At 36.1% G+C, this 25,661-nt stretch overlaps 1 protein-coding gene and 1 long non-coding RNA gene across 11 annotated transcripts in view; one reads left to right on the top strand and one right to left on the bottom strand.

Annotated features, from left to right (window-relative positions):
- The window catches only part of LOC108181206 (uncharacterized), a 77,432-nt gene extending 57,268 nt beyond the window's left edge, over positions 1 to 20,164 (bottom strand). For 7 of the 9 annotated variants that reach the window (XR_015521713.1, XR_015521716.1, XR_015521715.1 and 4 more), the window contains exons 1-2: positions 20,048 to 20,164; positions 19,228 to 19,348 (exon numbers count right to left, since the gene is read on the bottom strand). This is a non-coding gene — a long non-coding RNA (uncharacterized LOC108181206). Of the gene's footprint in view, positions 1 to 17,569; positions 18,452 to 18,673; positions 18,819 to 19,033; positions 19,349 to 20,047 lie in introns of those variants that run through there. The other 2 variants (XR_015521719.1, XR_015521718.1) reach the window with 2 other exon arrangements.
- The window catches only part of stab1 (stabilin 1), a 73,409-nt gene that overhangs the window by 31,118 nt on the left and 16,630 nt on the right, over positions 1 to 25,661 (top strand). For both annotated transcript variants that reach the window (XR_015521338.1, NM_001195614.2), the window contains 27 exon segments: positions 578 to 679; positions 1,229 to 1,333; positions 1,412 to 1,546; positions 1,614 to 1,742; positions 1,819 to 1,872; positions 2,529 to 2,642; positions 3,211 to 3,406; positions 3,517 to 3,612; positions 3,707 to 3,752; positions 3,822 to 3,901; positions 4,003 to 4,128; positions 5,717 to 5,790; positions 5,881 to 5,952; positions 6,041 to 6,160; positions 6,255 to 6,302; positions 6,382 to 6,462; positions 6,578 to 6,733; positions 7,889 to 8,020; positions 8,101 to 8,160; positions 10,388 to 10,564; positions 10,663 to 10,749; positions 13,497 to 13,643; positions 13,974 to 14,030; positions 15,022 to 15,202; positions 15,283 to 15,432; positions 19,261 to 19,365; positions 23,936 to 24,043. Coding sequence is in view for 1 of the 2 variants with exons in the window: in NM_001195614.2 (NP_001182543.1) it covers positions 578 to 679; positions 1,229 to 1,333; positions 1,412 to 1,546; positions 1,614 to 1,742; positions 1,819 to 1,872; positions 2,529 to 2,642; positions 3,211 to 3,406; positions 3,517 to 3,612; positions 3,707 to 3,752; positions 3,822 to 3,901; positions 4,003 to 4,128; positions 5,717 to 5,790; positions 5,881 to 5,952; positions 6,041 to 6,160; positions 6,255 to 6,302; positions 6,382 to 6,462; positions 6,578 to 6,733; positions 7,889 to 8,020; positions 8,101 to 8,160; positions 10,388 to 10,564; positions 10,663 to 10,749; positions 13,497 to 13,643; positions 13,974 to 14,030; positions 15,022 to 15,202; positions 15,283 to 15,432; positions 19,261 to 19,365; positions 23,936 to 24,043 (2,938 nt within the window). In the remaining variant the exon portion in view is untranslated.

The raw sequence follows: 25,661 nt of genomic DNA, 5'->3' as shown, positions 1-25,661 counted from the left end.
ATCTAAATTTAACCTAATATTAGCGTCTTATGATGTTGTGTGCCTGCTGGGTTAGTACATTAGTAACTGCATAGCAACCGTCTTGAAACACACCTAAACACCTTAGCAATAACATAGCCAAACCATAAAATTTACCTTGAAATACTCTAGCAGCCACATGACAACGTTCTATCAACTACTAAACTGACCTAAACACATGTAGAGCAAATAAATATGTAACACCCAGGATATGTAACAATGTCTCAGAACACCTTACCAGCTGCCTAGGAAGATTCTAGAAACCAAACCTAACCAACAACAGTAATATGATTAACTGCAAGGAACCACCCTAAAGACATTTTGAACACCGAATAAACTTTATAACAACACCCACATGTTTGCAACTGCATAGCAACACTTTGGAAACAATGTAGTGCTAAACTTTTTTGACATTATAAGAGCGCTTAGGCATTGAGGTGCTAAATCATTTACCTGGGAGTTTACTCACTTGATCTAGTTTAGACATATGAATCTCTTTTGCAAATTATAAATGATTAAAATGTGAAAATTAAATTGATGAGAGCTGTTTTTGTCACAGGTTCTTCGACCCCCTCTGTCTGATTTCCCTCCACCACCTCCCACTTTGACGAAGTTCCTCAACAACACGCCAGAATTCAGCCTTTTCAGGCAGGCGGCACTGGTATGTTTTACCTGAACATTCAACTAAATTAATGAGTCTGGTTTAACCCCAAACCCTGGCTAAATGTAATCCTGGGTTATCTCAGTTTAACAAAGCATGTGAATGGGGCATTTGATTGGCTGTTAAAGTGTTAGCATTTACCAGTTCATTCATTCAAAAAACTACTCATTTTCATAACCCTGGTTAAAAGCAATGCTAACCCCAGTTTTAAATTAACCTGGGATAAACTGATGCTGGGCGTCATGGTGGCGCAGTGGGTAGCACGATTGCCTTACAGCAAGAAGATCACTGGTTCGAGCCCCGGTTGGGTAAGTTGCAACTTTTGTGTGATGTTTGCATGTTCTCCACGTGTTCGCTTGGGTTTCCTCTGGGTGCTCCGGTTTCCCCAACAGTCTAAAGACATGCGGTATAGGTGAATTGAATACGTTAAATTGGCTGTAGTGTATGAGTGTGGGTGTGTCCCAGTGTTGGGTTGTCCTGTATCTCATAACTGGTTTTGTAACATAAACATACATAAGTTTTCTCTATTTATTTTTTGTATCGTTTTAGCTTTACAACTTGGAAAACAGCATCCCAACTCGAGATTACACCATTTTGATTCCATATGACAGTGCTGTACAGGAGTACCTGAATAAAACAAACGCTACACAACTGGTGAGTAAAACGTTTTTTGCGCCACAATAATTACTTTATTATACGTTATCAATTGACAAAATCATCTCTTTCCAACAGAGCAAGGAGATTGTAAAATATCACGTGATTCTAAGCGAGCAGCTCTTTCCTGAACACTTGAGTGACAGACTTTTCAAAAACACGTTTTTAGGAAACGGGACTCAGATCATGTTCTTCGTGGACATCGAAAATCAGGTATTCCACTAATTCTGTTCAGCTCTTAGATAAAAAGTAGTGAGTACTAACTGTTTCTGAACTCCAGATAATAGCAAATGACGTCCCCGTAAACATGAGCTTCATTGAGACGAGGCACGGCGTAGTGTTCGGAATCCCACGAGTCTTAGACCTCCATAAGAACCACTGCAGTAAAGATGTGATTTTGAAAATTACTGTAAGTGTCCGTTGGTATTTTCGAATCACATTTGAGGTTGTGTAACAATTTTAAGAATCATTTGCTGTGTTTGCAGGGCCGCTGTGGAGATTGTAAAGCTGCACCGCAATGTCCCTTCAGTGCCAAACCTGTAAGATTATATACAGAGCTGGGTAGATTGCTTATGAAATGTAATCAGTTACTGATTACAAATTAAATGGCAAAAGTAATATAACTTCGAAGATTACACATTTATAGTAATGTAATCCGAATACTTATGGATTACATTTAGATTACTTTTGTGCTAACCCCTATATGTTGTCAATCTCAATCTATGTTAAGAGAAAATAAAAATTTATTATGTATATATTTAATTTTTTATCTCTAACAAGAGCTTCTATTTAAAGTTGGATAATACATGGAGAGTTTGACAGCAATATCACTGCGACAACAAATATTTCATATTAAAAATGGTGACAGAATTAGTGAAAAACATCAAACAGTAATAACATTGCAAATATAAAGAATCACAAACGTATATATGCAGCAATTTTATGACATAATATAACCGTTAAAAAAGGGACAAAATTTGCAGAATCAATGAATTGTAACTCACTGCAATTGTGTAAATAATTTGTAATCTAGTAATCCATAAAGTAACTGTAGCCTGATTACGTAATCTAGATGACATATAATCCATTACTACCCAGCTCTGGTTCTATAGAGTCCTTTGTTGTTTTATTTTGTTCTTAAGATTCATGATGGCAAAATGCAACTTATTGTTTGTTCCCCTCCTCATTTCTTCAGACACAGCCAAAGTTCCCTCAAAATATGAAGAGTAACTGTAAATACAGGACAAGAGTTGGAAAAAAGAGAAAAACTGTGTCTGGCTGTCTCATGGACTGTTTGAGAACAACAAAGGTATTTCACCCAAATCTTAAGGACCCAAACTCATTGTCCAATGCTTTGAAGAGCCACGGTCTTGTTAATCATACTTGAGATGAAGGGTGCATGGTAATTGGTGCATTTCAAAGGGTTGGTTCACCCAAAAATGGCCCACAGGGAAAAACCTAAGGCATAAGATCTCCGCCACCACTGAGGCATCTACCCAGAAAGGGAGGTGTTTAATGTGAAAAACAGTGCTGGATAGGGATGATGCTCCATCGGCCTAAAGCATCGTTAGAGGGGAACTGTTTGAAGTTACAGTAGTTTGCCTCAATGACCTCGTCCAGACCTGATCACAAGAAACCTGCATTTAATAAAGACTTCTTTTCCTGATTTAGATTACTCTCTGGATTAGTCATATTTATCTTTTTTTGCTACAAAAATTGGAATTTTGTATGATTACATATACACATGGACATGTGGACGAGGCCTAAAACTCTGTAGTTAAAAATGTGTCACTGATGTAGTGCTGGTTGGGTTTACATATCTTAATTCAAATTCGAATCTGATCCAAACTGAAACCTCATAATAACTCTTCTCCCAGGACCACTCCTGCTGTCCAGGATACTATGGGCATGATTGTGGAAAATGCCCGGGGACTTTGGATAACTGGTGCTCCAACAACGGTCAATGCGAGGACGGGCTGCACGGCACTGGCAAATGTCTCTGTAATGAAGGCTTTCATGGAACGGCCTGTGAGATGTGTGAACCCGGGAGATACGGAAAAGACTGCAAGTCAGGTAGCATCTATGCTAACGCTAACATCTATTTCCATTTGACAGCCCTTCTGTGGACTGCTGTTCAAATGTTTTGAACAATCCCTTGTGAAATTATTGTTTTTGTTTGGCAGAATGTCACTGTGAACATGGCAAATGTTTGGATGGCTTGGAGGGAAACGGGCAGTGCATTTGTTTTAAAGGTTGGAAGGGAGTGAAATGCTCTGTTGGTCAGTATTGAGGTCAAACAGCAACCTTTTTACGTTAGCTAACATGTTTTTCACCTTCATGTTCTTGATGGCATTAAACTTGTGTATTTTTCAGTGGTAGTTGATGATGCCTGTGGGGGAGTTTGTGATGTTAATGCTAAGTAAGTACAACATATATAAATGTAAGAACGTCTTTAATTTGTGTTAATAAAACGATATTCTTCTGTCAGCTGTATTTCGGGAGATTCGGGAACTCCTCCAACTTGTTCCTGCACAGCTGGTTATAAGGGTAACGGGACTTCTTGTGAAGGTTTGTGTGTTTTCGTTTGAAGTTGGTTGTTTAAGTTAAAAATCACGTTTTTTATACACAGTCCTAATCCTAATGAGAATATCTGCATATGTCATTCACAGAAATTAACCCATGTGCTGAAGACAACGGTGGATGTTCAATAAACGCAAACTGCACAAAAACAGCACCCGGTGAAAGGACCTGCACATGTACAACCAACTACATTGGTGATGGGGTCATATGTGTCGGTAAATGTGTGATTTACTTTTCAGAATTTCTATTTACGTAGATAGGTTAATAAATCTAATTTTAAAAATGTAGTTTGTGTTCACATTTCCGACCTCTATATAGCAATATCACCACCAAAATTACATTTTTATAGCATCATCTTGAAACATCCCATTCTTTTTCATTAATTTAGGAATGCAGGACATTTAGGGATGCATGATATTTTTTATGACAAATAAATTATCGGGCTGCATGGCTCAATTATTGTATATTCAATATATCTACAACGTATTATTAGTTATAAGTTTATTTTACAGGGGCAATGCAGTATAACATTCAGAGTTGGGTGTAACGCGTTCCACAGTAGCGTGTATTCTAATTACATTTTATCGAACGGTGACCCGAGTTCGATTCCCGCCTCGCGGTGCTATGCCGATCCTTCCCCTCTCTCTGCTCCCCATCCTTTCCTGTCATACTTTCTACTGTCCTGAACCTTTAATGGACAGGAAAGGAACTTTTTTTTTAATATTAACAGATTTGTGTGTGTTGAGCATCAGTTAAGACAATGTTAGCACCTGTCAGCTTTAATTGTGGGTAAAACTGGATAATTTGAGCTTTTGTCAGCTAATTTCAGCTTCCGGGTTTAAAATGATTTTTGGGGCGGGATCAAAATCGGCGACGTAGCGCAGTACTGCAAGTGCAATGATGATGCGTCGGTTTCTCATTATTATTCATAGCGGAGTTTTCTTATCCTATGAGAAGAGCCGGCTGCTTAATTATTCATGAGACCTGCCAGAGTCAAGCCCGAGCTGTGAGACAAGCCACAGTATTTAGCCGTTCATGAAGGCTCATATGCTTTTGATTCCATGATCCACAGGGTTTGTTGCATGTTTTCCCCCACGATCTTGTCAGGGCCGATTATACAGCAAAGCTGTGTGTGTGTGTTGCTAGCATTTTTGTCGGGAGAGCAGCACGAGAATTAGAGAATGGCGGACGCTGTCTTTTATCAGGAGTTCGTTCACATTCAGACACATCACTGTGCTGCTGTGTTCGCCTAAATCCTCCAGATTACCAGCAGGGCTAATGGTTAAAATAGACAGGTCAGGAGACCTGCTGCACTGAGTCTGCTGGATACGGGGATTGAGGGAGAATCCTCATTTATAGTGTTTACATGAACACATCTTTATAATGATATAAATTGTGGTTATGTGTATATGAAATTACGAATAACAAATGTAGCAGGGCATTAAATCACTGTTCATTTCTTTGCATTTTAACTTTGTAAACTATACACTCATGCGTCTCCTCACGGTTTGTCTCATTTTGTGAGCTAACTGACAACAACAGTTGTTCGCTCACGTTCTCCTCTGCTAGCCACACCCACTCCTGCCCGATGCTCGCAGAGCTCTACGCCCATTAATCATGCATCTTTTGAAAAAATTCTGTAGCAGACTTTAACCAAAAGTGGGGGGTGTCATGGCCCTTTAAAGGTGAAAACCCCAAAATAATATATATATATTAAACTAGCAGACTGAAACTAGCATCTAAAATGATTTCATTTTAATTTCATGAGACCTCTAAAGTTACAAAACTGTGTTTTCACTATAGAAATGGACGCCTGCTTAGTGAACAATGGAGGATGTGATGAGAATGCCATATGCATGAAGACTGGACCAAACAGGGTTTGTGTTTTGAGTTTAACAACAAAAGGTAACATAAGGAATTCATTGTTAAGATGCTGAGCGATACATTTGCTATTACATTTGTGCCAGGTTGCATGTGCATGCAGGCCTGGTTTTATTTCCCAAGGTCATCGATGTTTAGCAGTTAATCCTTGTCGAAAGGTAACAGATTTTGAAGATTTATGACTAATTATGGCTAAATCCTCATCTCATATGCAATATTTATGTATGCAAAACATTTTTTTTTCAGGATAACGGAGGCTGCAGCGTTAATGCTGTTTGCAGATACCTCGGTGCTGGGGAACGCAATTGCACATGCTATATTGGCTTTAAAGGGGACGGTTTACAGTGTGCAGGGACTGTCAGTAGAGTTAGTATCATTTAAGAATACAATTTTAAGATACTTCTAATAATTGACAACGCATGAGAAACAGCAACTAAATCGCATCATTTTTTTGTTGCAGGAGATCAGTCGCAATCCTGAAGCAATGTGGTTCAGAAATAATTTAGGCGTAAGTGCAGATGTTAAATAATATACTCTTTCCTTGATTTATTTGAAATGTATTCACAATAAATATGTGTATTTTATAGGCATTTCGATTCCGGGATTGGGTCGGTCGAGGCCCTTTTACTGTGTTTGTTCCTCATGCAGATTACGTCACAAATTTTTCGGTATGCTGTACAGACACACAACCTCATTACACAAATCTAATGGGATTTACTGATGCATTTGCACTAATCTGAAAACTTCTTCTGTTGTTCTTTGTATATTTCCCTGCCATGGCAGAACCCTCAGGTTGATTCGTGGATCAATTCGAGTCACAGTTCAGAGCTGCTGCGTTATCACATCGTCAGTTGTGAAGAATTGCACTTATCAGACCTCAAATCTGTTAAAGAAGTGGTCACCGCAAATGGATATAAATTACGCTTCAGCGTTAGAGATGTGAGCTTCAAACACTTTTTTTCCCCCAGTATCTGATTTTTATTTGAACCAGATCACCAGAGGTTTGGCCACTATCTAATATATGACAATATATGCTAATTAAATATGACATAACATGTTTAGATTGTACATACAGTATTTAAAAGTATCCCATAAATGCCATAAATTTTTTACTTTTTTTGTCTTTGATAAACAGTTGAAGACAAAATTATTAATTACTAAATATTTCCCAAGTACTTTTTAACAGAGTTTTTTTCAAGACATTTTAAACATAATAATTTTATACCTCATTTTTTGTCTTTGCCATATTGACAATATATAATATTTGACTAGTTATTTTAGTTTGCTATATACTAGTTTAAGAGGAGTTAGTTACTAGTAGTTGCCGAACGGTGGTTTATTTTGTAGCCATTTCTTCGAAGAGCTAATAATATTGAGTAGCAATTGCTTTTATTTCACCCCAGAATTTCTTTGTTGTTAAGCATTACTTGGGAAATCATTGAAAAAGTATTAAAATTCCAACTTTCAGCTTTCAGCTGTATATGCAATCACATATGACATTACATATCTAAAAATATATGTTCTATATGTATGATATACACAGACCGGCCAATTTAATAGGTACACCTTACTAGTACCAGGTTGGATCCACTTTTGCCTTCAGAACTGCCTTAATCCTTCCTGGCATAGATTGAACAAGGTAGTGGAAATATTCCTCAGAGATTTTGCTCCATATTCACATGGTGAATCTGACGTCAGCAACCATGCCACATTCAAAGTCACTAAAATCCCCTTTCTACCCCATTCTGATGCTTGGTTTAAACTACAGCAGGTTGTGTTGATCATTTCTACATGCCTAAATGCATTGAATTGCTGCCATGTGATTGGCTGATTAGATAGTTGTGTTACTAAGCAGTTGAACGGGTGTACCTAATAAAGTGGCCAATGAGTCTGTGTCAAAATATTGCAAAAGTGGTTATTTACTTTATATATTTACAAATATTCATGTGTAGTTATTTTAACTTGAATTGTATACATATGTTCATTTATACATCCATATATATTAGATTTGGGAGGGACAAATTACGTTAAAATAAATAAAATAAAAAAATCTCCCTGTATTCAATTATTTAACCATGATCTGTTGTCTCTCAGGGTGTTGTTTACATTAACGACAATACAAAGATTATCACCAGTGATATTGAATGCTCCAATGGAATCCTGCATTACATAGACAAGGTCCTCATCCCATACGATATAACCGGCAAAGCAGAAATCAGCACTAACGTACGTACAGTAACTCAAATAGTGCTCACCAAATTTGAGAAAAATGTCACAAAAGAAAGTAATCCTATTTTATGTTGCAGCTGAACATCACCGCAGCGGCTGAGCAATATGGCTTCAAAATGTTCGGGAAGCTCCTCCAGGTCTAAATATATTTTTCATTTTTAGATATAAGTGTGATTCTATAATTACAGGTTGGCATTTTAAAACATAAGGAATCAAATCTTTCTCAACAGCAATACTTTTCAGTGTCTTATTGAAAGCATATTCAATTTAAGTAGTTTAGTGCTTGCCAAATACTGTATTGTTTTTTATTGTATTTAAGGGGGAAAAAAATATTGTATTGTGTCAATTCTGTTAATCTTTCAAATTGAGTAATGTTTAGAAATACCAATAAATCATAGCAAGAAAAATATTTTTTGTACTATTAAATGAACAGTCCTTAGGTTACAAAACTTGAATCCAAGATTGTTTCACCCATACAAACACACACAAATAGAGTGAAACACAATTCAAGTCAATTCTTTTACCGACTGTTTTCCTTTCAAAATTGTGGTAACAGTATTGACAGTTTACAAAAATACTCTAGATGTAGGATCTTTTAAAATTAAAATATTCTCACAGAGAGAGCACACACACCATTTATCACTTTTATCAGCAAAGGAATGTGACATTGTTATCTATTTGTTTACACAGTTGTGTAAGATAATTTCACCAATTTAAAGACAAAGTATGGTATGGTAACAGAATTGGGGCAAGATTTACGAACCCAATTTTGTTACATAAAAGTTTTATATTTTTTTTAACAATACAATTCAGTCTAGTCAGAATTATTAGTACAATTCAGTCAAGTCAGAATTATTAGCCCCCCTAAATTATTAGCCCCCATACTTTATTTTTTTCCCAATTTCTGTTTAACGGAGAAAAGATTTTTTTCAACACATTTATAATCATAATAGTTTTAATAACTCATATTATTTAATAACATTTAATAACTCAATTATTAATATTTATCATAATAGTTATATTTTCAAGACACTTCTATTTAGCTTAAAGTGACATTTAAAAGCTTAACTAGGTTAATTAGGTTAACCAGGCAGGTTAGGGTAATTAGGCAATAAGGATGGGTTGTTCCGTAGACTATCGGAAAAAATATAGCTTAAAAGAGCTAGTAGAATTGACCTTAAAATAGCTTTAAAAAAATTAAAAACTGCTTTTATTCTAGCCAAAATAAATCAAATAAGACTTTCTCCAGAAGAAAAAATACTATCAGACATACTGTGAAACATTCCTTGCTCTGTTAAACATAGTTTGGGAAATATATTGTTGTAGAGTTCAGAAAATGACTAATTAGAGCTTTTAAAAATCAACAAATTAAATAATGGCAAACAAAAATGTAAATAAATATTTTGATTACGCAATTTACTACTTTTTCGAACAAAAAGAAAACTTTTTGGGCGACAACGTAATTGTTTTAACAATTAAATTAGTCATTAATTAAAGTTAGGGTTAGCACTGCTGTCTGACAGCAAGAAGGTTGCTAGTTGAGTCCCTTTTGGGGCAGTTGGTCATTTTTGTGTGGAGTTTACATGTTCTCCCTGTGTTGGCGTGGGTTTCTATTGGGGCTCCGGTTTCCCCCACAGTCCAAAGACATGTGAATTGAATAAAGTAAATTGTCCGAAGTGTATGTGTGCGTGTGTGTGTGTTTCCTAAAAATTGGGTTGCAGCTAGAATGGCATCCACTGCATAGCTGTGGAGACCTCTGAAATAGAGACTAAGCCGCTATAAAATTAATAATTAAATAATTATTCAAGTTAACTTAATTCCTTCATGCTGACACAACACAAATCAATTGTGTGGAATGCAGCCTTTTTACAGTGCGTTATTAAGATGTTAACTGTTTATTTGCACTTATAAAGTATAATCTTATTTTACATCTCTAATCCTACCCAATACATAAAAACTACAACCTTACAAACTATTAATACACTCAAAAAATGATGTGTGTTCTTTGTTTACACTACTTATTTAAAAAAAGCTGAAAGAACACAATTCTTGAGTTTTTTTGGGGGGGACAACCTAATTGTTTTATGTTCAATCAACTTAAATTTGTTAGCAACTTAATTCCTACTTGTTGACCCAACATAAATTCATAGTGTGGAACCCAGCATTTTTTACAATGTAAGCAGCTGATTATTAATTTATTGATCTAAAAGTCTTAGTTAATGGTTAGTTAATAACGTGAATTAAAGTAAAAATTGACCTAAAAATGTAACAATTGATGGCTTTGGGCAGCAAATGAACCTTCAATTACAGAACCATCCATATGTGTCATTGTTGTTGTTAAAAACATGTTTGCCATCTTCACAGGATGCAGGATTGATGCATGTGGTGCAGCATCGAGCCTTTTACCCGTTCACCATGTTCTGGCCGACAGATGATGTTTTTAACAACCTCACTGAGGACAGAAAGACTTGGCTGTACAGTGAAGACCATCGAGACAAACTACAAGGCTACCTTAAAGCGCACATAGTCCGCGATGAGAGGGTGTGAAACTTATGAGCATAATTGGAATGTAATTCGACCAATTGTCCTGGCTGTGTAGTTCTTTCTTTTAAGAGTTGTTTTGGGTTGTTTGTTTCCAGATAGCTGCAATTGGTCTTCCTACTGAGAAAAGATTGCAGACGCTGTTCGGATCAGAAATCACCTTTAGCTGCAATAAAGATTTAATTGTAAGTATTTTGACGTGGAGAAACTTCTTTATAACATGTAAGCGCATTAATGATTTATTTAAGGTTAATGTTTGCAAGTTTAGTTTTTAAAAATTCACTCAGCTTGAATGAATATTTGTGTAAACTGGGGTTTATTTATAATTTTTATGTTTATTTATTTATTTATATTATATTTATGATATAAATACTTCTAAATGTGAATAAACATATTTAAACATATATTTTTTACATTTATTGTTTGGACTTTATGAAATATTTGAATATTATTAATCTACTGACAGCCATTGACACTCATTTATTTTTAGGTTATTTCTTGATGCTTCAGAAAACTTTTCCTCACAAATTGATAATATACAGTTTGGTCTATAAATATTTGGAGATCGACAAAATTCTAAAATTTTTGGCTCTATATACCAACACAATAGATTTGAACTAAAATGAAACTGCAGACTGTCAGCTTTAATTTGAGGGTATTTACATCCAAATCAAGTGAACAATGTAGGAATTACAGCAGTTTGCATATATGCCTCCTAATTGTTAAGGATCCAAAAGTAATTGGACAATTGGCTTCTAAGCTGTTCCATGGCCAGGTGTGTGTTATTTCCTCATTATCCCAATTACAATGAGCAGATCAAAGGTTCAGAGATCATTTAAAGGGTTTTATTTGCATTTATCAGCATTGAAATGTGTTGCTGACAACTCTCAAGATGAGATCTAACAAGCATCAGAGAGATAGCAAAAAGATTAGGTGTGGCCAAAACAACAGTTTGAAACATTCTTAAAAAAAGAAATAACGCACCAGTGAGCTTAGAAACACCAAAAGACTAGAGCATACCGCAAAAGCAACCAAAGAGAAAAAGAGTTTTTGAAAAGAAAGAGGAGGAATGTTATGCAATGGCCAAGTCAATCACCTGATCTGAATCCGATTAAGCATGCATTTAACTTTCTGAAGACAAAACTAAAGGGAAAATGCCCCAAGAACAAGCAGGAACTAAAGACAATTGCTGTAGAGGCCTGGCAGAGCACCACCAGGAATGAAACCCAGCATCTGGTGATGTCTATGCATTCCAGATTTAAGGCTGTGACTGTCTGTAAAGGATTTGCAACCAAATATTAAAAAGTGAAAGTTTGAGTTATGATTATTATTCTGTTCAATTACTTTTGGACTCTTAAAAAGTGGGAAGCACATATGCCAACCTTTGTAATTCCTACAACATTGACCTGATTTGGATGTCAATACGCTCAAATTAAAGCTGACAGCCTGCAGGTAAAGCACATCTTGTTTGTTTTATTTAAAATCCATGGTGTTAGTGTATAGAGCCAAAAATGTTAGACTTGTGTCAATGTCCAAATATTTATGGACCTAACTGTATATGCAGAGCCGGCCCTCCCTATAAGCAAACTATAAGGGGTCCCCACAATCCCCCCAGGCGCTTGCTTCATTGCCTGCCCTATTAATAGAATTGATTGATTTTGGAAATTGTACCGCAAAAGCGAAACTGATCCGATGCTATTCTTTACCGAACGATGACAAGAAAAGACAAGCAGAAAATCATGTTTAGCATCGCTTTTAAGTGTTAATGATGATATTGAAGGACATAATCTAGTAGCACATTTATTGAAAATAAGAAATTATATATTATAAAACGTTGTCTACTTGTCTGTAATTCTACAAAAAAAAATTCACGGTTTCACAGATACTTTTTTTATACTTAGTCCTTAATGCATATTACTTAAATGCTATAGTAGAACTAAAAAAAACTCAACCTAGAATCTTCAGTCTATTTGCTAAATTATTAGAATATGTTTTTAACACTCCAGAGAGACACAAAGTAGGAATCACTGGTCCCTTTATAAAAGATTGCTTAATCCTAAATTTTTGAAGCTGCTAGTTGACAAAAACAGTCCTATTTTAAAATGTCCAAATCATTCAGAATGGAATCAAGTAGAAGAAATCAGGCTTTACTTTTCTGCTTCATTGATTGTATTTAATAAGCAATAAAATCATTGTGGGCTGGTTTGCAATGGCAATACTCCACTATTTAGAGCAAGGTTTAAAAATTTTTATGCTTAGCGCCCTCGCGTATACAGGGCCAGCTTGTATATATTTTAACATTCTAAAATACATCAAAATTCTGTATTTTTTGGGGGATTTTTTGTTGATGTCTGATATATTATTTAATCGTTTATTTTGCAAAACAACAGCAAGTCAACACTCCATGTTGATTTTGTGCTTTAGTCTTTCATTTGTTTATGAACATTTTTCAGATTTATGCCAGTTTTGTAATTTTTATTGTTCTCTTTATGTGCGTGATAGAAGTAAAAAAAAAAAAATTTATTTTATTTTTTTCAATTTTAATTTTTGTGCTCTAGACCTAGGCCTTTGCACAAATATAAAACATTCCAAATTAAATAAAAAAATGTCTTCACTTTTTAGTTTGACCCCAAGGAACCTAAAAGATGATTTTTTTTACACACCTTTAAAAACATCTGAATCAAGTCTTTTGTGTGATTTAAGATTTTTTTTTAGGAAAAGTTGGAGAGTTCCATGCTCTTGAGTTGAATGGAATATGTATATATATTAAAAAAAGAATTAGGGATTAATACATTTATTAAATGTTTGTCTTTGTGCAAAACTTAAGTAATTTTTCTTTTGACAAAAATTTAATCCCAAAGCCAAATAATTAATTAAAATTTTTATTGACGTACTGTTAACACATATGATTCAACGTCTTATTGATTTTCAGGGTGACATCTTAATCAATGGAAACAATGCCAGAATTGTAAACAGGAACATGTTGTTCGATTCAGGAATCGCTCATGGAATTGATCAGCTTCTGGAGCCACCCAGCATCGGTGCTCGCTGTGATGACTTCCGAAGCATAGAGATTAAGGTAAAGCTGGCTCAGTTAACAACTGGTGTGATTTCTCTATTGATTCAAACCTTGATGTACACCCAAAATGTGGACCAATACCACTTCTAAATGATTCCATATATTCTAAACCAACTAAAAACAGGACATGATGTAGACTAATAACAGTCCCTCCAGGATTTTGTGAAAAAAAAAGATTTTTGCAACTATAATGACTGATTTTGTAGTGATTGTTCAGAAAATTTACTCTAGAATATTATATCATATCTAGAATATTACAGAATATAGATCAAAAGATCGTTCACTTGTTTCGGGCCTCCTTAATATTGTTCAAACATTGTTTGTCTATAGGGACGCTGTGGTTCTTGCCTTTCGCCGCCTCTTTGTCCCTACGGATCAACAGACATGGTAAGTTTATTTGTTTATCTCTTTTGTTAACAAATTTGTAACAGTGTTTTTTTTCTGCTTTGCTGTCAAAACTTTGTATTGTTTTTTTTTTGTTCTGTTGCTCTAAAATGCAAGCAGTCAGCAATTTGTTGCCTTTGATTTTTTTGCTTTTTGCTTGCTTTAAAATGCAAATAATCAGCACTTTGTTGACTTTGTTATTTTTAATTTAAAGTTATTTGTAGAGCTAGTGCTTGAATGATTCTTTAGCATAATGTCTAAAATGATGATTAAACAGGTGATTTTGCTCACATTTTAAGATTACAAGGCTGAACGGCATGAAATGCCACTAGTCTACAGAGATTTCCCAGTATTTCTTTGTAGCAATCGGGATTTCACAAATACAAGAGAGAGAGACTGACTTAGAATGACCTTCTTACCTGTTCTGTAATGATTTGTTTTGCTGTAGTTTAAAACGTACGCAGAAAAAATGCTGTTTTTACCCTGAGCAGTTATTATGCTGTCTCTGTTACCATCTTGTGGCGGAACGTCAGACTCTGCTTAGTATGACAGGCTGGCCTCCAACTCGCTGAATCTTAGAAATTATAAATATTTCAAATAAACACTGTCCTTATATAAACAAATGGCATAGTTGCAATCTAAACAACTACATTCGCACCTAAAAAAGCCTCAAAAGCACATTATGTTGTCCAAAAGCTGCAACATTTGTTAAATTGTAGTCCTCTGCTTGCCACTCATGTGGGTGGAATAATACACAGTGAAAGGTGAAGAGGCTTTATTAGTGCTGATATTACTTTAATATCTCACTGCTATCAGCCAATCAGATACGAGAACCAGACAGAACTCTTGTATAAATACATATATTGGCATTCTGTTGCTTTAATATTCTTGCAGTCAGTGCTTTTTGACTTTTTTATTTTCATTTGTTTAATCAAGTCAAACTAAGTTTTCTGCTGTAGTTATAAGATTGATCTGATTAATTGTCTTCTTACAGAACAGAACTAGCATATGCCGACAACCTTACAGACCATACCGAATGCCCAATTACTATGGTATGTACTCGTACGGTTACGGATACAGGTCCTACAGAGATTTTTTGGGTTGTGACCGGGTATGCACAAAATTGACGTGGGACACAAAGTGCTGTAAAAACCACTTCGGAAGAGACTGCCAGGGTGAGAATTTCGAAAACACACAATGAATAAGAGCTTGATTGAAAATGACATGGAAATAAGTGGTGTGTGTTGTGTTTTAGTGTGTTCTGGTGGTCTGGAGGCGCCGTGTGGAGAGCATGGAGACTGTGATGATGGACAGAGCGGCACAGGCGTGTGTAAATGTCATACAGGATTTACAGGCAAAGGCTGTGAGCTCTGTCTCTCCAATCACTTTGGGCCAAACTGCACAGGTAATTCATTCAGGCCTTTATACAGTTGAAGTCAGAATTATTAGCCCTCCTTAATTATTAGCCCTCCTGTATATTTTTTCCCAAATTTCTGCTTAACATAAGGATTTTTAAACACATTTCTAAACATAATAATTTTATTAAATAATTTCTAATAACTAATTTATTTTAACTTTGCCATGAAGACAGTTGAGGATGTGACAAGATCTCGGGGTACAAGATCCCGTGAGATTAAATCCCGACGAGATTTCTTGTCGAAGTGAAAAGTTGTCTTGTAAGTTTTGACGTTATGATGAAGCCTGAGGGTGAATTTAGCACTGAAGATTGGAGGCAGGATTGGGTTTGAACCGCACATCAAGTGCTTTGCACACACCTGGCAACCCGGGCTGCCTCCGTGTTGTGTATCACTCGTTTGCTTGGGCGGGTGTGATGTAATCCCGTCTTCACCGAAGTTTAAAGGTTGTCGCGTCTAAAAGCAAAGGCTGCTACAATTGCTGCTATACAAATTAACTGATTCGTAACCATGCAAGGGAATAGCACTTTAGATTTGCTAAAAGTCTTAATCATTGTCAACACAAATCGAATTAAGACAGTATTCCTATTTTAGTCACATTATTGAAGTGTAGGACAGACATGTAAACGCTTTGATCAAACTGTTACCGTTGTGTATGACTTTTAGCCACATTTTGCGACAGGATATTACATACACACACACATACACACACACGGCTGTATAGCACTATTCTCTGCACCTATCGAGTCAGTGAGGCCCCGTTTACACTAGTGCAATTTAGTTTAAAATGGCGTTTTAGAATGAAAACGATCCGCGTCCACACTAGCGTTTCACCCAGCGTTTCTGAACTGCTCTCCGTCCACACCCAAACGCTGAAAACGCACATCACGTGGCCACACACACACTCTCGGGAATGCGCTGCTGCATTTCTACCCAGATGAGAGCTGTGCTGGTCGGACTGCTCATCAAGCATCTCTCGCTGGATCTAATCTCACTATATTTGCTAAACGTGATATTTAATTATTCTTGTTGTCTATATCTAACAACATATTCCCTGAATTTGGTCTTTTGAATTGATTACTTGTTCACAGGTTTGGCTGAGCGCAAAGATAAGTTAATAATTAATGTAACCACGTACATTCTGTATATTGACTGATCGCTTGCCTTTATTTCCTATAATGTATAAACTTATTGTGCGTTATACTTTCATAATGGACATTATCGATTATTAAAACTGACATTCAGCAAAGCAGAAGATACGTTTCGTATTTTTAATGAAAATGAAAGGAGGCAGTGATGTTATATAGGCTCTGTTTTATTATAAATATGCATACAGAGAAGATGCAGCACGACACCTCAACATTTCTGCTGTCTAATATCAAAATGAAAATAGGCAGTTCCTAAAACTATGTTTTAATTTTATTGTTGAGAAAGTGAAACAACGTAGCCAGGGTGATGTGAATAAGGTTATAAAGTACACTGTTCCCTTTGAAGATTTACAGGTCATGTCCTCGAGGGTCTGTTTTCCATATCAAACTTGCAAAGTCTGAACTTACAGGGAGAGGATGCGAGACTGAACTGTGTGTAGGCTACTTAAAATTGAGGAAAAGCCCCAATCAGAGAGGCGAATGTCGGCAGCCCCGCCTCCGTTTTCAGATGTCTCCGTTTTTCCCCATCCACATTGAGACGGAGCAGCAGCGTTTCAGAATGAAAACGGCCTCTCCAGCGTTTTCGAAACGCTCCGTTTTCAACGCTCGAAAACTCTGGCGTAGTGTGGACGGATGGCGTAACCGTAGAAAAACTTATGCGTTTTAAAACAAAAACGCATTAGTGTAAACGGGGCCTAAAGGACACACACAGTAAACTCCTGGAGACACGCACACCGGTCGTCATCATCATCATCACTGAACACACGTTAAAAAGTTAAATTTGTGGAAAGGAGTTCGATTTCTCATGTGATATTGGAGAGGAGAGAAGCCAGTCAGTAGAGTTTATAGCAAAATATTTTGCAGTGTTTGCATGTCCTTTATGACATAATTCAATAAAATAGAAGTAAAATAACCTTTATTATAAGTTGATTTAAAAAAGCACCTAAATTGTTTTGCATTTTGTGAATTTTTTTTTGTTAAATAAAAGACATCTCGTCTCATTCTTGTGAACCCAATCTCATGTCTCGTCTCATGGAGTAAGCATCTTGATTTTTTTTTTTCATCTTGATTATCTAGATATTTTTTAAGACACTAGGACTCAGCTTAAAGTGGCATTTAAAGGCTTAACTAGAGTAATTAGGCAGGTTAGGGTAATTAGCACATCATTGTATAACGATGGTTTGTTTTGTAGACAATCGGCTATTAATATTGACCTTAAAATGGTTTTTAAAAATGTAAAACTTATTTTATTCTAGCTGAAATAAAACAAATAAGACGTTCTCCAGAAGAAAAAATATTATAGGAAATACTGTGAAAAAATCTTTGCTTTGTTAAACATCGTTTGGGAAATATTTGAAAAAGAAAAGAAAAATCACAGGAGGGCTAATCATTTTGACTTCCACTGTAGAATTCCTAAACAGTCCAAAGCCAAAGGAATCGCTGAACTGCCTTTATTTTCAGTATAATTGTGCGCTACATAATATGCTGAACGTGCATGAAATTAAGTCATTAGATAAACATGAAAACGTCTTAAAAAGATCATGTTTTAACTCACCCTTGAGTTGTTCCAACTCATTTTGAATCTTTTTTTTTGTTCTGGTAAAAGCAACAAAAGATACTTTGAAGAATGTTGAAAAGCCAGTTAATTTGACATCAAAACCTTGACGTCCATTTGACATCCACACACTGATGCCTTTTTGACCACTGAAATAACAAGAAGTTTTATTCGTCTGAAAGCTTCAATTACAAAATCCAAATTTAAACAGGGTTTTGTAAACCTACATTGCATGTAACTACCTTGATGTAGCTTGATATAATATTGGTGTTAATAAAACATCAAAAATCCATTACAGCAGTGTTTCTCAACCACGTTCCTGGAGGACCACCAGCACTGCATGTTTTGGATGTCTCATTTGTCTGTCACACCCATTACTGGTCTTAAAGTCTCTGCTCGTGATCTGAACCAAGTGTGCTTTGTTAAGGAGACATGGGGAATGTGCAGAGCTGGTGCTCTTCCAGGAACGTGGTTGAGAAACACTGCATTACAGGACAGTCATACAATACATTTTTGATGTGTTTTTACATATTAATATTAGAAGTCAATTTTGACATTAAGGTTGTCAACTGACATCCAATTGATTTGCATTTTTGACGTGGTTTTGGGCTTGTATTGTATGTTGTTTTGATATCAAGGTGCGATTTCTATGGAAGTTTCTCCATAAAACAAGCTAAATAATCTGCCAGGGGGCTTAGTAAAATTAATCACATTTCAACCTGAAAACAATAATATTTTACTTATCTTAATAGCAGACTATTTAGCTTGTTTTACAGAAATGGTCACTTGATTTAGACCTCTTATGTCTGAAAACTAAAATTATTTTAACATGTCTAGAAAATGCTTATTTTTTCATAAATTTCTAGATATTTGGACTATAAACAAGACAAAAAAAAAAGTCGCTGTGCAGGACAATTTATAAGAATTTAGCAACTACCCTGTCATACTTAATAGTGATAATATTTAATAAGCCAACAAATGATTCTTGATAGAAATTTGCTTGACAAGCCGCCGTATAAATGAAACTACACTGCTACACTGAATGGTATTTTTCTAGAGTGTAAATCATAGTCAAATTGTACCTTGTTTTTTTGCTGCTCCTCTTTTTCTCACAGCGTGTAATTGTACGATCCACGGCAAGTGTGATGAAGGCCTGGACGGTGACGGCAGCTGTTTTTGTCAGGAGGGATGGATAGGCGAAAGCTGCCAGACAGCAATCGGTATGAACGTTAGTAGTGTTGTCGCTGCTGTTTCACAGATCTAATATACTGATACACATGAGATTTCTTCCCTAATTATTTACATTCACAGACAAAATTAACACTTTGTAAAGTGTGTGGTGTGTCAACAGTTGGTGTGAAAGAAAACTTATGCTGGGTTGAATACTAAGTGCGGTTTGGTTTAATACTGCATTAGTTTAAAAAGTTAAATTGTTTTCTGATATTTGCATAGTAGGTTTATGGCTTCAGTAGGTTCAAACTAAATCTCCAAAAGTGGCTTCATAAGCTCATTTATTACTTAATAAAAAACTCATGAAATCAGGAGGTCCATGATTGACCATATATGGTTTGTGTTGTAAATATTAACACACACAGGACGTGATGTAAGCTAAACAAGGACAAATATAAAGCCGACGAGAGTATTGTTTTTTGCTCACCAGATAAAGGATAAATTACAATTAAACTTGACAAATAAGAGTGATAGAGTTGCATCGAGTACGTTAGTATTTTGAAGCTAACGTTACAGTCGAAGAAAACGCAGCCAGGACTTACTATCAACCTCTGCATGAACAGATGACAGTTGAGCTGAGCCATTTGACACGATTCAGCAGTCTACGGGTGTTTGTTGAAACATACACATCAATAAACACGATAAATTAACAAAATATGTTACTAAACATACCTTATGTTTCTTCAGAGTGGAGATGAATAAATGTGAAATCTGTAAATCTTGCTTTTTGCGCTCTGAGGCGACTTTGATTTGTCTCGTGGGGTCATTACTCAGTAACGGACAGTAAACAATTTGGCGCTCGCGTTTTCAAAATAAAGGTCCCACACCTAAAATAACTTAAGTGAGGAAACTTATAGTTGTGTTATGACTAGAAAACGTTTGGCTGCCTGAGGTGTGCATATTAATCATTTCAGAGATTTTATGATCTCAGAACTGCATATCAGTCATGTTCTTTTGATGTCTGGACGAATGAATAGGGTATATGCCGAGCTAGTGCTGTTCCCATGCTGATACACTTCCGGTGACCTGGTATTGTGAAATTTTCCCCATTTTATACGGTTCCTTATACAGCATCGATGTTGTAATGTCATTAAAATACATTCAGTTAAATAAACTTTTGCATTTATTTAGTTGATCAAGCGTAAAACGAGACAAAAAGCTGTTTACTCGCACGGGCCCATCAGAATCGGCAGGCTAACGCAGAAGCTCCATTGAATATACTAGGGTAAAATAAATGCTCATATTATAAAGATATGGCGGGGGAAATGTAATTTAATGCAGTGCTTCTTGTACAGTCTGAGACCCACTTTAAATCGGATATCACTCAGCTATAGTGGAGATCGCTGATTTTTAAAGAAAACAGACCTTAAACGCACCGGATTTTGCATTGGCATTCAATTCGCCGGAAGCGCTTAACCCAGGTTAATGGCAAATTAAAAGTCCTATTAGCATGCTTCGGCATATACCCCATTAAAGTAATATGGAGGGTGTGGACCATGAGTCTTGTCACAGTTTGTTCTATCTCCTGATTGGCCCGTTGTCCACTGGGTTTTTAGCCAGCGTTGCCAACTTAACAATTTTGTTGCTAGTTTTAGCAACTTTTTTTTTTTTTTTTTTAGCTATTTTTAACATACATTTGGCTACTTTTAGCAATTTTTAAAAAGTGACTCAAAAGAGCAGTGGCTGCAGGCTAGAGTAAAATGCTAGCTCAGATTGTTTTTCATAACTTTCAATTTATTGATATTTGTTAACATGTATAAGGTAATTTAGGTAGCAATAAATTCCAATAGTGCTATAATTGTTGTCACTTTCACAAATGTGTTAATTTCACAAGTTAAAAAGAGTAAGTACACAAGCTGTGATTGTTTAAATGTACCTGTTCATTATCAGTGTTATATTAGCTTATATTTACTTTTACAAATGGTCAACTATATTTTTCATTCATTCATTTTCTTGTCGGCTTAGTCCCTTTATTAAAACGGGGTCACCACAGCGGAATGAACCGCCAACTTATCCAGCAAGTTTTTATGCAGCGGATGCCCTTCCAGCCACAACCCATCTCTGGGAAACATCCACACACACGTTCATACGGACAATTTAGCCTACCCAATTCACCTGTACTGCATGTCTTTGGACTGGGGGGGAAACCGGAGCAAACCCACGCAAAGGCAGGGAGAACATGCAAACTCCACACAGAAACGCCAACTGAGCCAAGGTTCGAACCAGCGACCCAGCGACCTTCTTGCTGTGAGGCGTAAGTGCTACCCACTGCGCCACTGCCTCGCCCTATATTTTTCATACAAATCTAAATGAACATATTTCAAATAATGTTTTTGCTGAGATGGCCAGTCAATGTGTGTGACGTTATCTGACAAAATTTTGCTACTTTTCATTTTACTTTTCGTTTGACGTCAGAGAACAGTGCGTTCAGCTAGTGTGAACGTGTCTTCTGAACTTGGGTGCGCACCCAAGAACCATACCCAAGTCCACCTGAAAGAGGTGGTCTGGGGTACAGTTCACGCGAGCTCTGGTCCGGTTCACTTCTGGTATGAATGCAATTGTACCAAATACCGGAAGTGAACCGGCAACTGTACAACAAACTATCGTTTGAATATTGTATTATTATTCTACTATGCCTTGGTATAACCAGATTTTCTTTATAGGGCACCTTCAAGTAGTTGCGCAATTAAGTTACATACAAATTCAATGCAAATGTGCGAATTAAAGGAAATTATCATGGAATGTGTTACACATTTGTCGTGAATGTGCCGAATATTTAGCTTAATTGTGTTTTCTGTGCAAGTTTATCCATTTTTTTAATTAACGTGAAGGGAAGACATCCAGCGAGTAAACTAGAGTGAGTGGCTTTGTGCTCCCCATTTGGTTTGAACCTCTTCGATAACTAGATTGCTATATGCTATGAACAACATCTATTGCACTACACTAGCTGAGGGTAAGATGACGAAACTTGAACTTAAATATTCTGTTGACAATTTTATTAAAACAAAGTAAGAGCAAGCTCAAGTTTCAGGTTTTTACTTAAGGATTTATATTTACTCTATATATACAAAATGACCATAAAGATTATGGTCAACATTAAGTTATTGTGACATTTTTCACCGGCCACTTTAATAGGTATACCTTACTAGTACCAGGTTGGACCCCCTTTTGCCTTCAGAACTTAATCCTTTGTGGCATAGATTCAACAAGATACTGGAAATATTCCTCGAAACTTTATTCTATATTGACATGATAGCATCACACAGTTGCTGCAGATTTGTCAGCTTTACAATGAAGTATGAACTGCAGTGAACATTGAAGTACCGTGAACTCATTGTCATGTTCAAGAAAACAGTCTGGGATGATTAGCGCATTATGACATGGAGCGTTATCCTGCTGGAAGAAGCCAGCAGAAGATGGGTACAGTGTGGTCATAAAGGGATAGACATAGTCAGCAACAATACTGAGGTAGGCTGTGGCGTTGACACGATGCTCAATTGCTACTAATAGGCCCAAAGTGTACCAAGATATCCTCTGCACCATTACACCACCACCAGCCTGAATCGTTAAAAGAAGGCAGAATGGATCCATGCTTTTATGTTGTTGGTGCCAAATTTTGACCTTAGCCTCCGAGCAGAAATCGAGACTCATCAGACCAGGCAACGTTTTTCCAATTTTCTATTACTTTGGTTGCTCAAAAAAAAAAAACTGCTTGTCAGGAGTTTAAACTGACAAGACTTTAAAACACAAATATTTTGTTTTTTCTGGAGTATCCAAGGCACAGGCTGTAAATGCTCCACCTGCTTATAGAAAGGATGGGAGAGCAGCAACTTATTTGCATCCTATAAGCCACACATAGGAAAAACTTTTTTTTTCACCAAAATGGAGGCTGTTTTTCCATACTATAATAAATGAGCTGTGCTGTATTTTGAGCTATAATTTCATAAACTTCACTTTTGAGACTTTCTGGGAAAAAAAGAAATGCTTAATTAATTTGTATGCTTAATTCCTGTGTGCAGAAACGCTTAATTCTGGATAAATCCATATTTATTTACAAAAATGTGTGGTCTTCAAACAAGATAAATGTTTGAAAGATAAATGAGAATATGTAAATGTAACAAAATTTTGTGATGTATATGTAAAAAACATTTCAAAATTTTTATAATCAATATTTATATATATATATATATATATATATATATATATATATATATATATATATATATATATATATATATATATATATATATATATATATATTTATATATACACACACACACACACACACACACACACACACACACACACACACACACATACATACATACATACATACATACATACATACATACATATCAAACACACCTGAACCAATGAATTAGGACCTGAACACCACATGATAATTACAAGCAGGTGTGTTTGATATGGGTTGCAACTGAAATATGCAGGAAGGTGGCTCTCCAGAAACAGGATTGGCCACCCCTGTACAAGTGCATTTTTAAAAAAGTAATACAGAGTTTGCTTGTTATTATATACTCATTTTTGTCTGTTGTTCAACAGAAGTCAAGTCGATCTGTTCTCCCGCGTGTGATCTGAATGCAGTTTGTCTTCCTGAAAATCAGTGCGAGTGTTTGGAGCCCTATGAAGGAAATGGCATCAACTGCACAGGTTGGTTATGATATGAATAACATCTATTGCATTGCATTAGCTGAGGGTGAGATACCGATACTTTAACTCAAGTAGTCTGTTGGCAATTTTATTCATACAAAATACACAACCTGACAAAAGTCTTGTCATTGATACCAGTTGTAAGAGCAACAAATATTGACTTGACTTCTAGTTGATCACTTGGAAAAGTGACAGAAGGTAGATTTTTTTCACATGAACCATCTGTTGAACTGCGTACCGATTGTAAGGTCCACCCAGTTGGTCCAATGCCGGTGTCCACTGGTGGATGAAGGTTCAATGCCTGTTCGGTCTTTTCAGTGCACAATGTTGATTTACCTTAAATTTAACTCATATCTGACTCCAATTTTAGTATGAGGTGGTTTAGAATATGAATATATTTATATTTTGTTTTATCTGACTCCAATCATAAAACATTAAAAGATTATATCAATATATAATTTAGATAAATGTTTGAACCTTTTGTCTTTACTAGTAACTATCACATCCGTTCATTCGGCCGAAGGCGTCCCGCACAATCACACTCTGGTCAGTCTTGAATATTAAACAGAGGTAATTGACTAATACTTTAGATGGCCGCTACTAGCGCACTCGTTCTAAAGTACTTTTAGTTAGTCCCGCTTAGATGTACACCCTTGAGTTAAGACAATATCATTTCTAATTAGAGGTTAGGGAATTATTATAAATGTACCCGACTACTGGACTCTATAGTAACTTTGGTTTTCACCAAGCCTATGGTTTCCCATATGAACTTAATTTAGAATAATATTACCTTCAAACAAAGGTCGGGTACCCAATCTAGGTTAGCCGTGCAACTCCTTGTTGTCCTAAACGGAAGTTATCGCCCTTTCCACCTAAGTACACTTGAATCAATATCAAGAGTCAGCCGGATCCCAAAAACACAATTAGTGTGCCCAATGCTCCATCTCAACTGGATTTTAGTCCGTCTACTGACCTGACGCAAGAAGTGCGGAAACAAGGATACAGCGTAATCTACTAGAACTAATAATTACAGAGTGAGCAAAATATGTTTAAACATAACAATTTATTAGTCAGGTAAATGTGTGTTATGCCAATTCAATCAGTCAGTTCATAAACGATCAATACAAAACATCAAATTATCAAAGATAAATCCAAGATGAAAAGATGTATACCTGACTTTAAATTATACATAACTTGGAGCGTAAGCTCCATGTTACGGGCTGATCTGGGTAAGCAGAATCGCCCTGAACAATTTTCAAACCTTCCCTTAAGTAATCCAAGAATCCCCTCAAGGAAAGGGGTGTGTGATTCATTTGCATTTAGTCTGAGAGTATCTCCCTGTAGGAAACTCACACCCTTCACAGTGGTTCAAAAGATGCCTGAAGTTAAATATTTATTGTTTTGATTATGTCTATTTCTGAGGGAATGAGACCATTGCACCAGTCGCACTGAGACATTTCAAATGATATCAAACATGTTAGATAAAGTCACTTGGGTTAATTTAGAACATTCAGACTTTGAAATGAGCATATGTGTGAGTTGGGGTGGTTGAAGTCGAGTTTCAGGGGATTCAAATGTAAATGTAGCGGGAGCTGGTTCTTTCCCGCATTCCCACCTG

This window comes from Danio rerio, chromosome 22 (assembly GCF_052040795.2).
Source record: "Danio rerio strain M-AB ecotype USA chromosome 22, GRCz13ab, whole genome shotgun sequence".
In the NCBI taxonomy this organism is placed as follows: Eukaryota; Metazoa; Chordata; class Actinopteri; order Cypriniformes; family Danionidae; genus Danio; species Danio rerio.
The sequence above is the reverse complement of the archived record's forward strand: the minus strand, read 5'-3'. Positions and strand labels throughout refer to the sequence as shown.